Source organism: Zophobas morio, unplaced genomic scaffold (assembly GCF_036711695.1).
Source record: "Zophobas morio isolate AGI-343-1 ecotype UQ-CSIRO unplaced genomic scaffold, CSIRO_AGI_Zmor_V1 ptg000030l, whole genome shotgun sequence".
Classification (NCBI taxonomy): domain Eukaryota; kingdom Metazoa; phylum Arthropoda; class Insecta; order Coleoptera; family Tenebrionidae; genus Zophobas; species Zophobas morio.
The window spans coordinates 15,904,208-15,921,746 of NW_026972135.1; the positions used below are offsets into that span (position 1 = coordinate 15,904,208).

The 17,539-nt window shown below is 30.1% G+C and overlaps 1 protein-coding gene across 1 annotated transcript; it reads right to left on the reverse strand.

Annotated features, from left to right (window-relative positions):
- Nucleotides 1-57: 57 nt before the first annotated feature.
- LOC135138994 (thioredoxin-2) lies at nt 58-9,570 on the reverse strand. The gene is made up of 3 exons (XM_064069056.1): nt 9,413-9,570; nt 506-649; nt 58-453 (listed from the first exon to the last, which is right to left on the reverse strand). Exons 1-3 carry the CDS (start codon nt 9,434-9,436, stop codon nt 304-306), a joined length of 318 nt encoding a protein of 105 aa, XP_063925126.1. The 5' UTR covers nt 9,437-9,570; the 3' UTR covers nt 58-303.
- Between the last annotated feature and the right edge of the window lie 7,969 nt (nt 9,571-17,539).

Here is a 17,539-nt window from a genome sequence, read left to right on the forward strand (position 1 = left end):
TTGTGATTGTGTAAAATAAATTGTTTTTGATTCTTATTTTAAAAAATACTCCCCTCATTTGTTTAACATTTTAATGAATTTTGTAACTGTAATACATGCGAATGTATATATGCTTTTACATTTTGTGTAAGGCGCACTAGTGAACCACAAATATACAACAACTCACGCAATTATAAAAATCAAATGCCAACAGAGAAAAAAACACAAACAGAAACCTACGCAGTGAAAAAATATTTTTTTGGAAATTTTTTCATTAAAATTTGCAGTTTTTGTGTTTTTCAAGTACATGAAAATAAAAACTGACTACTTATTGTCCAACACCAACTGCCTCAGCTTCTCGTAGTTGGCGCCGCTGAACTGCGTAATCGTCTGATTATTTTTGACGAAAACGAATGTAGGCATTGACGAAATATTGTACTCCATTGCGACCTCCTCACACTCGTCGACGTCGACCTGGAAGCAGACGACACGTCAAACTCGACCCCTGGCACAGCCAACGACTCACCTTGAAAATTAGGACGTTCTGGAATTCCTGGGCAAGTTCTTCCAATTTCGGGGAAATCATCTTGCAAGGTCCACACCAGGTGGCGAAGAAATCGATGACCACCAACTGATCCCCGGCATCGTTCAGTTTCGATACGAGGTCGGCCTGGAAAAAATCGACGATCGTGTAATGGTTATTTTTACGCTTGGCGTGTCGTAAAAATGTTTTATTTGTAATGTAATTATGAGAGAGAAAGCAGGTAGGTCTAGGCAAAGACGGCAGTCGGAAGTGTAACCGCTCTCGCGTGTGACCCTCAGCTTTTTAATTTCAGGCGAAGTTATAACATATCCGTCTTACGAAAGATCAGCTGGACTGATACGCAGTTTTCACGAATCGGTTCATTTCGACGCTGTTTGCCCCTTTTTGGCACAGCATAAGACATTTGTCTTCAAAAAAGACATTCTCACCCCTCTTTTTTTTAAATTAAGTTTCTAAATTGAACAAAAACTGTACGCTAAGTAGGATTCTATTTAAAAGGCCAAAGTCGTATTTCTTTCCGCATGAAGTGGAAAGTGCTGCATCAATATTTTGTAATACAAGGCTTTCATAAATGTTTTATGCATCCAGTGACCTCTGAAATTTAAAAAAGTTGCAGTTTTGCCACTTTTTTTGATGATGGTCACTTTTAGTTTTAATATCAACAAACAGTTTTTTTTAAACGCGTGACATTAATTCATAGAGTAATTTGTGTAGTCCAACTTATTCGAATTGTTTTTAGCCATAACAATGGTCTATTCTTTGTGACAAGACAAATATTGTGATACATTACCGTAATGGAATATTCTAGAATGGTGAATGGATCTAGTCAAACAAACCAGCAAGTTTCCCAGAAATTACAATTTAGAAAGCTTCTTTATTAAATCACTTTTGGGATCTAATTAATGTAATTAATAGAAAACAGGTGTCGAAAAGTTAAGTATTGTAACTGGATTAAAAATCATTTTTAATAATGAAACTTGGTTCTATTTACTTTACTTTGTTTAGTTGCTTCCAACAGGATGGAACGACAACTCACATAAAAGGTTTAACTTTGACTTATTTGCAACAGATCGAGTTACAAGCTTGGAGCTTAATCAAGAATTTCCACCACGTCCCCTGATCTTACGTCATTAGATTTTTCACTACTCGACTATTTAATGATCAAGTATGCATATAAACAGAAATTGAATAATTTAGAAGAACTGTAGATCAAACTTAAACTGTGGTTTTAAAGCATTCAATACCATTAATGGTGAAATGTTGACATTTTCGAAAATATGATAACTGAGTGTTTGTAAAAAGAAAAAATAAAATGTAGCAATTTTCAAATATCGATATCTCAGTTTTCCAAATAGAACATGTTATTTTTAAGGACTGTGTTGCAATATTGATGGAGAGATAAAGAGAGATCTGTATCTTTGTTATGTGAACCAAATTTTAAAATATCGATATTTCAGTTTTTTCAAATAGATATTTTATTGCTGGCACGTTTCTTGAAAAAGTAAAAAATCGCAATTTCTATTAACCTTAAATGTAAAAATTACTTAACAAGAAGAAATAGAATAGAACAATGTGTAATTTTTCTATGCCAGAAAATCAATTTTTATTTGGTTAATTTTTTTTTAATTTTCCGATTTTTGAACTTTCGGATTTTTGTGTTTTACGATTTTGTCGTTTTTAGTTTTTCATTTTTTTTTTTAACTTTATTGAGGATATGTATTAATTTCGACAATGACAACAAAGCACATTGATGTCATTCGAATGGCTTTCATCCATTTTGGAATTTTTAAAAAAAATTGTTGGTTTTGCAATTTCTCAGTTTTTCGATTTTTGTTTTGCAATTTTTTAATTATACAATGTTTCGATTTGTAAGTTTTTCAAAATTTTTATTTATTAACGTTTTGATTTTTTCCAATTTTTTAATTTACAATTTTTCGATTTTACAGTTAGCTCGAATTGCCAATTTCTAGATCGTTTATTCGGTTTTTAGATTTTCCAGTTTCTTGATTTTTAAGATTTGATTTTCAAATTTTCCATTTGTACATTTTTGTTTCTTCAATTTTTCGACTTTACAGTTTTCCGATTTTAGGTTTTCTAGTTTTCAATCTTTAAATTTACAATTTTTCGAATTTTTTTTATTTTGATTTTGTCATTTTTCGGTCTTCCAGATTTTTTATTTGCAATTTTCACAATTTTACAGTTTTTGGATTTTCCAATTTTTATATTTAAATTGTTTTTGACTAATTAATTTTTAATTGCTTTCACCGCGTTTATTTATATTGTGTTGACTGAACATTTTATTAAAAGCACTCATTTTTGAATTTTTAAAAATACTTACTTTTCCATTTTTGCAGTTTCTCGATTTGCCATTTTTCGAATTTGTTTTAAATATTTCAAAGTTGCTATTTATCAACACTTGAATTTTTCAATTTTTCGATTTTATAGCTAAAGTCGCGATCTTTTCTATAGAACCACTCCCTAGTGTAAATTTTCAAAATTTGTTTGGTGTAAGTGACCTTGACGGGTTTCTGGGGGAAAACATATGTGTCAAAAATTTGACAGGTTAGATGGCCCCATTGTTAATGTAGATATTTTATTTTAATAAATAGATGAACAGAACATACAGTCTGCACGGGATACAGTGCGGCATAGCTGAGGGCAACCGAAACATTCGTGTTGTGCTAGTTTCGATTGCCATTTCAACTACCGCTACCAACCGCGTTTGGCGTAAAGTACTAGATGACAGGGCTACCAACTTGACTTTTTATCGAGTGGTTCCGTAGAAATGACCGCTACTGTACTTAGATTTTCAACTTTTTTGAGTTAGAATTATTCAATTTTACAGTTTTTCGGTTTTTGAACTTTTGAATTTTACTGTTTTACGATTTTGTCGTTTTTAGTTTTTCAATTTTTATATTTAATTTTTTTTAACTTTATTGAGGATATGTATTAATTTCGACAATGACAACAAAGCACATTGGTGTCATTCGAATGGCTCTCACCCATTTTGGAATTTTTTAAAAATTATACAGTTTTTTGGTTGTACAATTTCTGTTTTTCGATTTTTTTTTTAAATTTTTTAATTGTACAATGTTTCGATTTACAAGTTTTAGAGTTTTCAATTTTAAGTTTTTCAAAATTTTGATTTATCAACGTTTTCATTTTTTTCAATTTTTTAATTTATAATCTTTCGATTTTACAGCTAGCTCGATTTGCCAATTTGTAGTTCGTGTATTCAGTTTTTGGATTTTCCAGTTTCTTGATTTTTAATATTTCGATTTTCAAATTTTCCATTTGTGAAATTTTGTTTCTTCAATCTTTCGACTTTACAGTTTTCCAATTTTAGGCTTTCTAGTTTTCTATATTTAATTTTTCAATTTTTCGATTTTTTTATGTTTTGATTTTGTAATTTTTCGATCTCCCAGATTTTTTATTTGAAATTTTTCGATATTTCAGTTTTGCACGAATTTTCACAATTTTACAGTTTTTGGATTTTTCAATTTTTATATTTAAATTTTTTTGACTAATTAATTTTTAATTGCTTTCACCGCGTTTTATATTGTGTTTACTGAGCATTTTATAAAAAGCACTCATTTTTAAATTTTTAAAAATACTTTAGTTTTCCGATTTGTCAATTTCTCGATTTTCCGATTTTTGTTAGATTTTACATTTTTCGATTTGAATTTTTTCGATTTTATAGCTACTTAAATTTTTAACGTTTTCGATTTAGAATTATTCAATTTTACAGTTTTTCTATTTTTGAACTTTTGAATTTTTGTTTTACGATTTTGGCGTTTTTAGTTTTTCAATTTTTTTATTTAATTCTTTTTAACTTTATTGAAGACATGTATTAATTTCGAGAATGACAACAAAGCACATTGGTGTCATTTAAACTGCTTTCGCCACATTTATTTCCACCTGTTGACTGCGGATCTTTTAATAGCACCCATTTTCAATTTTTTTTTTATTTATACAGTTTTTGGATTTGACAATTACTCAGTTTTTCGATTTTTTGCAATTTTTTAATTATACAATGTTTCGATTTGCAAATTTTTAGTTTTCAATTTTAAGTTTTTCAAAATTTTGATTTATCAACGTTTTGATTTTTTCCAACTTTTTAATTTGCAATTTTTCGATTTTACAGTTAGGTCGAATTGCCAATTTCTAGATCGTTTATTCGGTTTTTAGATTTTCCAGTTTCTTGATTTTTAATATTTGATTTTCAAATTTTCCATTTGTACATTTTTGTTTCTTCAATTTTTCGACTTTACAGTTTTCCGATTTTAGGTTTTCTAGTTTTCAATCTTTAAATTTACAATTTTTCGAATTTTTTTATTTTGATTTTGTCATTTTTCGGTCTTCCAGATTTTTTATTTGCAATTTTCACAATTTTACAGTTTTTGGATTTTCCAATTTTTATATTTAAATTGTTTTTGACTAATTAATTTTTAATTGCTTTCACCGCGTTTATTTATATTGTGTTGACTGAACATTTTATTAAAAGCACTCATTTTTGAATTTTTAAAAATACTTACTTATCCATTTTTGCAGTTTCTCGATTTGCCATTTTTCGAATTTGTTTTAAATTTTTCAAAGTTGCTATTTATCAACACTTGAATTTTTCAATTTTTCGATTTTATAGCTACTTAGATTTTCAACTTTTTCGATTTAGAATTATTCAATTTTACAGTTTTTCGGTTTTTGAACTTTTGAATTTTTCTGTTTTACGATTTTGTCGTTTTTAGTTTTTCAATTTTTATATTTAATTTTTTTTAACTTTATTGAGGATATGTATTAATTTCGACAATGACAACAAAGCACATTGGTGTCATTCGAATGGCTCTCACCCATTTTGGAATTTTTTAAAAATTATACAGTTTTTTGGTTGTACAATTTCTGTTTTTCGATTTTTTTTTTAAATTTTTTAATTGTACAATGTTTCGATTTACAAGTTTTAGAGTTTTCAATTTTAAGTTTTTCAAAATTTTGATTTATCAACGTTTTGATTTTTTTCAATTTTTTAATTTACAATCTTTCGATTTTACAGCTAGCTCGATTTGCCAATTTGTAGTTCGTGTATTCAGTTTTTGGATTTTCCAGTTTCTTGATTTTTAATATTTCGATTTTCAAATTTTCCATTTGTGAATTTTTGTTTCTGCAATCTTTCGACTTTACAGTTTTCCAATTTTAGGCTTTCTAGTTTTCAATATTTAATTTTTCAATTTTTCGATTTTTTTATGTTTTGATTTTGTAATTTTTCGATCTCCCAGATTTTTTATTTGAAATTTTTCGATATTTCCGTTTTGCACGAATTTTCACAATTTTACAGTTTTTGGATTTTTCAATTTCTATATTTAAATTTTTTTTGACTAATTAATTTTTAATTGCTTTCACTGCGTTTATTTATATTATGTTTACTGAGCATTTTATAAAAAGCACTCATTTTTGAACTTTTAAAAGTTTTTAGTTTTCCGATTTTGCAATTTCTCGATTTTGCGATTTTTGTTAGATTTTACAGTTTTTCGATTTTATAGCTACTTAAATTTTTAACATCGTTGATTTAGAATTATTCAATTTTACAGTTTTTCCATTTTTGAACTTTAGAATTTTTCCGTTTTACGATTTTGGCGTTTTTAGTTTTTCAATTTTTTTATTTAATTCTTTTTAACTTTATTGAAGATATATATTAATTTCGAGAATGACAACAAAGCACATTGGTGTCATTCAAATTGCTCTCGCCACATTTATTTCCACCTGTTGACTGCGGATCTTTTAATAGCACCCATTTTCGACTTTTTTTTTTAATTATACAATTTTTGGATTTTACAATTACTCAGTATTTCGATTTTTTGCAATTTTTTACTTTTACAATGTTTCGATTCAGGAGTTTTTAGAGTTTTCAATTTTAATTTTTTTTAAATTTTGATTCAACATTTGATTTTTTCAATTTTTGGATTTTACAGTTAGCTCGATTCGCCAATTTCTAGATCGTTTATTCTGTTTTTGGATTTTCCAGTTTCTTGGTTTTTAGTACATATTTCGATTTTCAAATTTTCCATTTGTGAATTTTTTTTTCTTCAATTTTTCGACTTTCCAGTTTTCCGATTTTAGGTTTTCTAGTTTTCAATATTTAATTTTTCAATTTTACAAATTTTCCAATTTTTTGTTTTGATTTTGTAATTCTTCGGTCCCCCAGATCTTTTATTTGCAATTTTTCGATATTTCAGTTTTGCCCTTCCCCAATTTTTCAATTTGTAGATATTTTAATTTTTCCTTATTTCAATTATTAAAACTGAAATTTTCACAATTCTAGCGTTTGCAATTTTTCGAATTTACAATTTTTGGCTCTTAAGTTTGCTAGTTTTCAAGTTTTCGAATTTTTAGATTTTCAATCTTGCAAATTTTCGTTCCTTCAGTTTTTCGATCTGCAATTTTTCGTTTCTTGGATTTTGCGATTTTTTTAAGTTTCCGGTTTTTCAATTCTTCATTCCTCCGAATTTTCAGTCCGTAGATATTTTAATTTTCCTTTATTTGAATTAAACGACAATTCAAATTTTTATGTCTGCAATTTTTTGATTTACAGTTTTCCAATTTTTAGTCTTTTCAAATAGTAACAATAATTAGTAACAGACAGACAAACGAAAACAGGAAACCTCTTATGCGCGGGAAATTAAAATGGTCCAAAGTTATTTACATAGACCTTCTCTCATCACACAATCGAGCAAAATCAGTTTTTCCCAAAAATGATAAAATTTGATTCTGCAAAATTTTATTCATTTTATAGACCTTATAAGTAAAAAAAAATGTAGGTAATAAAAAAAAACACTCGGTAAAGATGGAATTCGAACCAACACCTGGCAGCGCACAAATCCGAGAATAAAATAAACTGTAAATATAATTGTGATAACATGAAGGCGGATTCATAAACCACGAGTACAAGAGTATATTATTTCATACAATTTAGAAAACATCGACTACGCGAAATAACGAGGGGACATCAACAATCAAATTATGTTTGATTTCATTTTCACTGACACTTTCTTTACATTTTTAAACGTCAAATTGATAAATAATAATCCATATTTTTTATTGCATTCTTGAACCCGGATAAACTATAATTTCCAACACTCGTGAAAAATGGTAGTGCGACAGGAAACCCACACAAACCCTAATCACGATTAATGTGTTGAAACAAACCATACCACATGAATGATAATTACGATGATTAAATATTGAAACAAATGTGATGAAGTCATGCAACTTTACCTACCAAAGAAAACCAACACGAACTACATTTGAATGAATAATTCACAAAACAGACAGCAGCAAAACGAAACAGGAATCCTGGTCAGCTTTATTTTAAAAATTTAGAGGGTTACTCCCCCCTTGTCATGCCATGTTTACCCAGTTTGAGTTCAAAAGTTTAACCCAAAAATACGCAACTTTCTTCCAAATGCACGACAGGTAGAGTGGAAATATTACGAGAAGAACATCAAAATGAGTCGCTTGGGCCTTGACCAATGGCGTACCACTTACGTTGGAAATGGGGAATTTTAAAAAATATTTTCACAGAAATACGAATTTGTCGTGTTTTATGTAATTTACTCTAAGTACGCTAATTGTGTATATTTATTATACAATGTAAAATTTACAATTGTAGACTGTTCTATATTTTGATTCCATTAAATTTAACTATAGCCCCGAAATAACCAATAATCAATTCAAACGTGTGGTTGTGCAAAAAATGTTGTGCACATCCGGGCTAAAAGTGTTTTATTGACTTGAATGGTAAAGTTCTCGCTAACATTTGAACTTTAAATTCGTGCTCACTGAATGTGTCATTTATTTCACTGACTAATGCTACGCTCGATCAATGTTTGGGTTAATTATATCAAATGGATAAAGCGAAATAGAATAATAAAACTGATAAATTAACATACTGGAAATTAATATTGTTAGACAGTTAATTTTTAATGGGCACTTTTTTAATAGAAATAAACTTCATCAAATATGAAAAGTGACCGTCTCATGTCATTGATTAGAACTGTGGTCAATAAGAATGTCATTTTTAGGATTCACGTCACTACAAGTATCAATTGAGTATAACGAGTTAAGTATTTACGGGGAAATATTTAGTTCCCAGACCCAAGTACATAATGAACAAAAAACTACTAAATGATTACTATATCAACATTATTTTTGTCCCCTCGATTGAAATAGTTTTTTATGGAAATCTGCCTTTGTTTAGTAAGTGACATTTTATAGCTATTACTTGATAACAGGTAATCTGGGTGTTTACCTAGATTTAAGTTATGTAATAATAACTACAAATATTGAGGAACATCCAGTCGAACGCGTGACACTCTAGAATTTCCATGACTAGTACACCCGGTATCGTGTCGGATAATTAATTATAGAAAAGGACAGTATAATCTAGTAATCGCATTCTCGACAAAGATGAAACGTTTTTTTTTTGACAGTCCAGAGATCTATGCGGTATTCCACGCCGACCTTGAAACCGCGTACTAGTCCTACAACTGCGCTTTTAATATTGTTCTTATGAATTACTGTTAATTCCAACAACAATAATCCATCGTAATGAACTTTTCATAATAATGTAGTACTTAACAGCCGCCGACTCGATTAAAGGCTCGATAATATCCAACTAATTGCAGGTCACGATCACACAAATGTCAGACGGCTTTATCTGTCACATTATCTTCCAATTATAATTTTTCGCTCTTCAAAGGGGCTAAAACCGGGCAAATAACTAAATCCACTCAAAAGTGCTAATCATGCTTGATAACGCGGTGGAAATACCAGCAAAAAACGGACTTGCGGTATTTTCCGGGAAAACGGCCACGCCTACCGAAAACACAAAGGGCTTACCTTGTCGTTAATATGGGTAACCATTCCGAGTTTTTTGGGTTGTTTTTTGCGGAAAAAATCGCAACGAAAACAGAAGGGAATGTTGAGACACTGCACTCTCGCACTTGGAAAATGACGGAATGACGCTTCTGTTCGGTGGCGGCGTTTTTGTCGGTTCGGGTGAGTCGGAGCGAGATAGAGGCATTTGCGCATGCGAGGAGTGATAGACGTGACCGATGTTGGGTGTCTCCCTTGGCTACACGGTGAACGGTGAATGGGTAATAGACACAACGAAGGAAAGTGACAGCAAAAGTTCGAGTGACTCACGGGCACCTCACGGGTTAGCAAGAAATGACAAACAAAATAGTTCTTCTGGTCAGCTTTTCTAATTTGAGGAGTTTCGTCAAAAGTTAAATATTCTGTGAAAAATATTTTCCATAGTCATAGTTAGGAATGTGAAATGAGATGAAATTAAAAACGAATATGCTGTTTGCAAAAGAACTGAAGACTGAAGATCAGTTATTGCATTCAGATCCACTGACGCAATTTTTGACTAAAATGGTTGCTCCGGATGTTAATTAAACTGATTAATTAAACTTAATTTACACTGATGTAAGGAAAATTATTACAAACGATTATTTCTACGTTTATGACAAAACGGTCAAATGCGTTTTAGCCTTCTACATTTTAGCGAAATAGCAAGGTACTTGGAGAAAAATATTTTAATCTGTATTTGTATACATACCTACTTATTTATTACAATATTTTGATGTTCAGCCTCTTTTCGTCGGTAATATTTTCACTTTTTGGATTTTGTAATAGGGTCCAACCGACGAACTGCTAATTTCATGATGTCTCGACATTTTATAACTAGAGTGTGAAAAGTAGGTCCTCCGGTTTGTCTGTCTGTCGTCTATGGCGTCCTAGCGCTTTAAAAATAAGATTGCTCTATCAACCAGGTATAGTGGTCCAACTCTGACTTCGTTTTTATGGCATTGCATTCTCAATTACCGCAAGTATTATGAACTCTTTAAATGTAAATAGCCGTGCCATAAATCATCTTAAAGGTTTACGGGCGCATACTTAACTCCTTCACAATAGGATGCAGTCATAAAAACGAACCAGCATTTGCAGCAATATACTTACTTTCTTTTAACACATTGAGGCAAAAATTCTGCACCGTGATAATTTTTTGTCTCGTATCTTATAATGAAAGCTTTTTGTAAAATTTAAATAAAAAATTACATTATTGAAAAAAGATCAAATTAACATTTAAAAAACAATAATTTCACAACAAATGTTCGAAATGTTTTCCATTTACTTCCTGACATTAGTAAATACGTTGCACAAAATTTTCAGATGAATGTGTTATAATATTAGGAGGAATATCAGCAATCACGTTTATATTCTTTCTTGGAGTTCTTCGATGCTTTGTGGTCTGTTAACATAAATTCGATTTTTACATAACCCCACAGAAAAAAGTCGAGTGGGGTTTAATCGGGTGACCTAGCTGGCCACTCAACTGCGCCCCTTCGTCCTATCCATCTTCCAGGAAAAGTTTCATTCAAGTACTGTAACCTCATTTGAGATACACCTGTTAAAACTTTTATGACTTAAGCAGCTTAAGCCAAACCACCCTTATAAGTCATTATGCCAACCATGGACAGTAATAATCTTGCGGTTCGGGTCCACAAAGTTTACAGTCTGCCATTATTTCGCAAAATTCGATTCTGTGGTCAAAATCATCCTCACTCAATTCTTGTAGCAAATGAAATATTTTGTGTGGATGATATTTTTCCCGTTTGAGTATTTTTTGAACTGAGTCTCTACTCATATTGTGATTTAACGCCAATTGCTGCACTGAAGTTTTTGGATTTTCAATTTCATCTAACGTGACATTAAAAGAGTTCTCGTTATTTGTAACATTTTTTGGTCATCCTGTTCTTTGACAATTTCTAAAATTACTAGTTTTGTTAAATCTGCGCAATGTTTTTGAAGCTGTCGTCCTAGACACTCGTTCTCGATTGCTAAGACGCCTGTTGCCATAGTATACGATCATCAAGATTTCTGATAAATCGATGACAGTATTTTCAAAGCTAACTACAATTTTCTATTTTAGAATTTATTTATAATAAATAATTTGTCATATTATTTGCCGTGTTAGTTAAAAAAGTGTATGCAAGTGTTACAGTTAGTGCTATTTAAAAAAAATCAAGTTAACTTTGCATCTTAAAAACAAATGAAGTTTAAAGTTTAAAAAATTACAGAAAATATTGCCCAAATTTCAAGAAGATCAGACTAACTCTTCGAGAGATATTCAAGTGCTTTAATACTTTTTAGCATCCCTGTATATATACATATATTTTACAATTTCATGAAGTCATGTCAGAATTTTACTGACTGAAATTTTGATGAACCCATCTTTATTTTTTACTTTGGACTTCCAAATTTTTCTGTCATAATTTTGCAAACTAAATTTTACTCAAACTTTATAGAATAAAATCTAAAAAGCATAAATCTGCAGTTATGGTTTAGTAACACATATTTTTAGACTTGCATATATGTACAAAGTGATTTAAAAAAATTAATGAATGAAGCAAGAAAAGCTCACACCATTTTCTTGAAAATTTATTATTATTAGTATTACACTGTAGCTATCCAAATTGATATACAGGGTGAGTCACTAAGCACACGAAATAGTAAAAAAGTAAGCGCCTAAGTTGTAACTATACAGAATGTTCTATTTTTAAGGCATGACACACTACTTATTTTTACTTCCTGAGAGTAAGCTCAGCTATTGCTGTCAAATTTTGTATTTATATTAGCAATATCATGCATGGTAAAACGCTAACCAAAATTTGTCTAATCATCCCCACCAATAATGTGATGACATCACTTCAAAATTGCACATTTAGTAAATGGGTTTTAAATGACTCCATATTGAGTTTTTACCCGAAACGTCCAGATTTTTGGAAAAAAAAATCAAAATTATAAAACAACATTTGCAATTTAATTTTGAATCTGCAAAACCGAAAGCTTTGAAATCTTGTAGATGTTTTAAAGTTATGGATAAGCATGATACATTTTTAATCAAAATATATTTACTTATCCCTTCGAAAAAACTGATGACGTCTGTATTTGTAATTTATCATTCCATTTATATTTTTTCGATTTGCATATTACAGGATGACTTAACTGAATTTATTTTATTGATTTAATCAGGAACTACAATTTTGTTCAAAATGTATTTGCTCATCCCCCCTAAAAATTGATGACGTCACCTCAAAATTTTGCTGAATAAATCCTATCTTAAATGTACAAAGTATGATGAGTCAATACTTGTAATTTATCACTGCATTATATTAATACGGGGTGCCTCAAAAAAAGTAATGACTGTGGGTCAATTTATTTTATTGATTAAATCAAGACTTGCAAAACTGAACACTTTGAAATCGTGTAGACGTTTTGAAGTAAGTTATTGTAAGCATGGTAACTTTTTAATCAGAATGTATCTGTTTATCAACCCCAAAAAATTGATGACGTCATCCCAAAATTTTACCATTAAATCCTATCTAAAATTGCAAAATGTGATCACTCTATACTTGTAATGTATCATTGCATTCATATTGTTAAGATTTGTTTATACAGGATGACTAAAAAAATTAATGAATCAGTCAAATTATTTTACTGAAGAAATCAATACTTTGAAATTTTGCAGACGTGTTGAAGTTATTGTGGGCCTGGTAAATTGTTAATCAAAACATATCTGTTTATTTTAAGAATGTGAAACCTCCTTTTTTACTCCACAGAGGTTATCACGAAAAAGTAAAATTAAGCAAAATCAAATTTTATCATTTTTCAGAGAAACAATATTTGTTGGACTGTACTTCAGAAGCGAGGGAAGTTCTGTGGAAATAACTTTCGACCAATTTTTGTCAAATAGAATGCCCCATACATTTTACATATTGTGATTGACCTCTTTTTAGTCTTTATAATCACAGCTTAATTTCGAAGTTCCGTTACCACGTTAGTCCAAAATGATCTTGAATTTTAAAATTTTTAAAATCGGTGTTACAATATTTTGTGGAGACATAAATAAATCTATATAGGCGCTTCGTTTTCGTATACATTGTATAATTTTCATATTTCAGTTTTTTCAAATAGATGACTCTGTGTTTTATTATTGTATCTTACTGTTTTTTATTCTTTTCTTTTTTGATAAGTAATTTCTATATTTAAATTTGATAGTTACACTGTGTATATAAAAATTTGATTTAATTAGAAATGCCATAACAAATATCTTGCAAGTTCTTACAAATAATATTATTGTGATTTTTTTCATGAACCCTTACATTGGTAAAAAATAAGAAAATTGGCAACGTCACATCGGTATTTCATAAATAAACTATTTCTATGAAGCCTAAGAAGAGGCTAGTAAGAATATGTAAAAATATAAGGATGCTTTGTTTATAAAAACTTGTGTGATATGTTTTAAAAACAAAACACTCTGTATAATCGAAAATAGGTAATTTTAGTGTATTGTACTCAAGCAGCTTTAGTCTTTGACTTTTTTCTATCTCTAATAATTAGTGAGGTAAGGAGAACCGCACGCCTAATAACTCACTTCATATATGTCCCTGCTAAAAGTTGATGACGTCATTACAAAGTTTTATTATTAAAAACTCACTTGGGCTTCTCTACTTATATTTCAACAGTTTACATTAAATTTATCTTTATTTTAACTTACAGGGCTTATAATAGTTACAAAAATAATTGCAAAATCAAATTTTATAGTTACTTGTTTAAAAAAACTGGATTGTCTGACTGTACTTCAGGGGCGAGGGAGGTTCTTTCTAAATAACTTTAGACCATTTTTACTTCCTCACCGTAAGCTAAGGAAGTAACTATACTTTCTACTACTCTTACTGAATAGGGTTCATCCGACGAATCGCTTTTTTCTCGACGTTTCATGAAGCCTAAACGACGAAAAAAGCGACCTTCCGTTTCATTCTGTCTGTCTAGCGTCTCTGTCGATTTTTATAATACACGTAATCTCCGAAACTACTTGACCGATTATAATCGGTCAAGTAGTTTCGGAGATACATATTTATTATTGTCAAATATGTATAGTAATGTTAGTATTAGCATTACACTGCATCTATCCAAATTGATATACGTGACCTTGCAAAAATATTGATGACATCATCACAAAATTTTGTAATGGAAAAACTCATTTGAAACAAATCGTAGCACGCTTCTTTACCTTTATTTTAATATTACTTACATATTTTTATTTCAACACTTATAAGAGTTATCATCAAAAAATAACATTCGTATGTAAAATCAAATCTTAGAATTACTCGAAAAATGTGGATTTGTTGTACTGTACTTCAGGGACGAGGGTAGTTCTGTCGAAATATCGTTCGACTAATTTTATTTTACATTTACAGACGGCGGAAAAAAGCTTTTCTCACGAATATGGAGGTTCAGACGAGTAAAAGATACAAGTACTCCATTCTAGTTGTATCCTTAATTTTTCGAGCCACATATTTTGCTCTTGTCATGCATTTCGCAACACATTAGTGGCTAGTACGACCGGAAGATCGGAATACCCCAACGGGTAATTAATTTGGCATTGCCCCCTCATCGTAACCGTGATACATAGTACAACCGAACAAACGAAGTGCTGCACATATTACAGATTCTCAGAAGCCCAACCTTAAAATTAACAAATAGATAGATCATCGCAATCTGCTATAAATAGTATAAATAGTAATTGTATTTAGCGCAACCAGAGAGGGGTAACTTTTGTCAAAATGTTATATTATTTAATGTAAAAGCACAATTTATTGCAGACAAACGCAAGCAACTTTCTTTATCGAACACAATTATTAGCACCAGTTATTGATACCAAAATTCATACCTCAACCATTTATTAACATACATTAGTGTTTCATTAATGTCTAGTTAGGAATGAATTAGACATATTTTGTCAAATTGTTTACCTAATCTTTGCTTGTCAATATCAGGTATGAAATACGGTATGCTCAGTCGATATGTATCGGTGATTGGGACAATTATTTTTAAAAAGTAATGCATTAAAATTACTCTGGGACCAGAAAAATGGCTAAAGTTTGTTTGACCACAAATTTTAAATATTCTGTCCCTGTTTACACAATTATTTATTAAGATATTTTATTTCTGTAAAGCACAATGGATTTTATAATACAATTTCTATTAGTGTACCGTTTGAAAACTTAAAATTGATCCATAAAGAGCGAAAACCAGAGAATCTCATACTTATCACAATTTTAACGCGTTGTAGTTTTTTTTTTTGATAACAAAATTAAAAAACAGAAAAGCAGTCTGGGTAGGGTTTTTTACGCTCATTTCAACGGTGTGAAGTTTATTACAATCGGACGAATACTTTTGGCAAAAACTTGGACAGAAGTTTATATGCTTTAACTCACCCTTAAAATGATGAAGAGCTTATGTATATTATGATTAGCTGGTTTCTTAACAAATTCTGTGCTAAACTCGTTTTAGATTTTAACTCCTTACTGGGTTAATCTTCTCTTTGTGGGGACGAACCAGGTATAATAATCCCAGCAGGTCACAGGTAAGCAATTGGTAGAGAAAAACAAGGCAATATTTTTGAGTATTTAGGTTAAAAGTAATTGTAAAAGTGTCTGAATTACTCAAGAAAAGGAATTCGTTACAATTAGTCATTATATTTTTTGAGAAATAATGCATTACAATTACTCGTTACTTAAAAAGGAATTGAATTACAATAATGAATTACTTTCAACCACTGCGTATATTAACCTTTGGAACATTATACGAAATTTTGTTAATAGGATACATACAGTCAATTTTAATTTGTAAAACATTAAATAAAAATGAAGTGCGTTGTAATGAATAATGGCAATGACTAATCTGCGTATTTTATTAATGACGTAAAATGAAATTTTGCTGCTAAATGTGAAAATGTGACTCATGCCTCTTTCAGGATAAATGCCATCCCTCTCAAATGACAGAAATTTTCAAAATTATTTTTAAATTCGAATATTTAGGCCCGTCCGGTTCTAGAATTCAAACCTTCTATGCTACGCAAATTTCAGTTGAATTAACCTGAGAGAAAGTCTTGATATCATCAACAGATAACAGTTTTTTTTTTAATAATCTTGATGGTAAATCATCATTAATAAAGAGTAAAAAAAGCCGATGACCCAGATTATTCTTACGGAATTTCCGATGTAGGAACAATCAGTCAGTAGAGAGATAATTGCGATATCCCACGCACTGTTGGTGGTCAACCAGATAAGAATGTAATAGCCTAAAAGCTATAGAAAAGCCAAAAAAGCGTAATTTTTCGAAAAGTATAGGAGCGGTAATTCCATCAAAAGCCATTTGGATATTCTACATAGTTTTGGTAAAGTCTGGCACAAAACTCATAATTAAGTACGTTAATTGAACTTTCCTGGAAAAATATTCGGACAAATAAATTTTAGGGTAGTATTTTTTAAAATGACGTACAAAAATGTATGGAAACAAAATTTCGTAAAATTTGTCGCAAGCCTCATTAATATTGTGAATTTCCAATGTGAAATAGTCTAAAAAGTCCGATGATAATAATCTTCATTAACGATGGGTCAGTCAATTTTACTTACACAACTAGGTATATCTGCAAAAACTAGGTCCAAGATGTGCTAGCTAAAATTTTGAACTTTATTAGGCTGACGAAAAATTAGAAAACTGTGTTCAACACGAAAAAATCAGTTACATGAGGTTCTATAATTGTGTATTGAAGTCGCTAAGAGCAATTTAGTGGCTGTCAAGATACAATAATGAATGAAATAAAAATCAAACAAAAGTCAAAGTCGTTGAATGAAGCAGATGGAGGAATATAGTTAACAAAAATATGCAGCTTTATGTTATTTGTATACACTAAACAAATCTCTGCCATATCAATAGACTGCACTTTACTAATTTTATCTGAAATGTTTAATGTAATGAAGTGCTTATATCAACACTAACTTGTGAATTTTTTAATTTTTTTCTATCAATTTGTCAACATTTAACTACATTCCAAATATATTCATCCATTATGTTCTTCTAAATATACCTTACATATTACATATACAGGAT

Bases quoted from the DNA above. Each gene is read 5' to 3' on its own strand.
- LOC135138994 (XM_064069056.1), bottom strand. From the start codon at position 9,436: ATGGTTACCCATATTAACGACAAG. The intron at 650-9,412 runs GTAAGCCCTTTG...GATTTTTTCCAG, and splicing joins TTACCCATATTAACGACAAG to GCCGACCTCGTATCGAAACT. The intron at 454-505 runs GTGAGTCGTTGG...GTCTGCTTCCAG, and splicing joins AGAACGTCCTAATTTTCAAG to GTCGACGTCGACGAGTGTGA.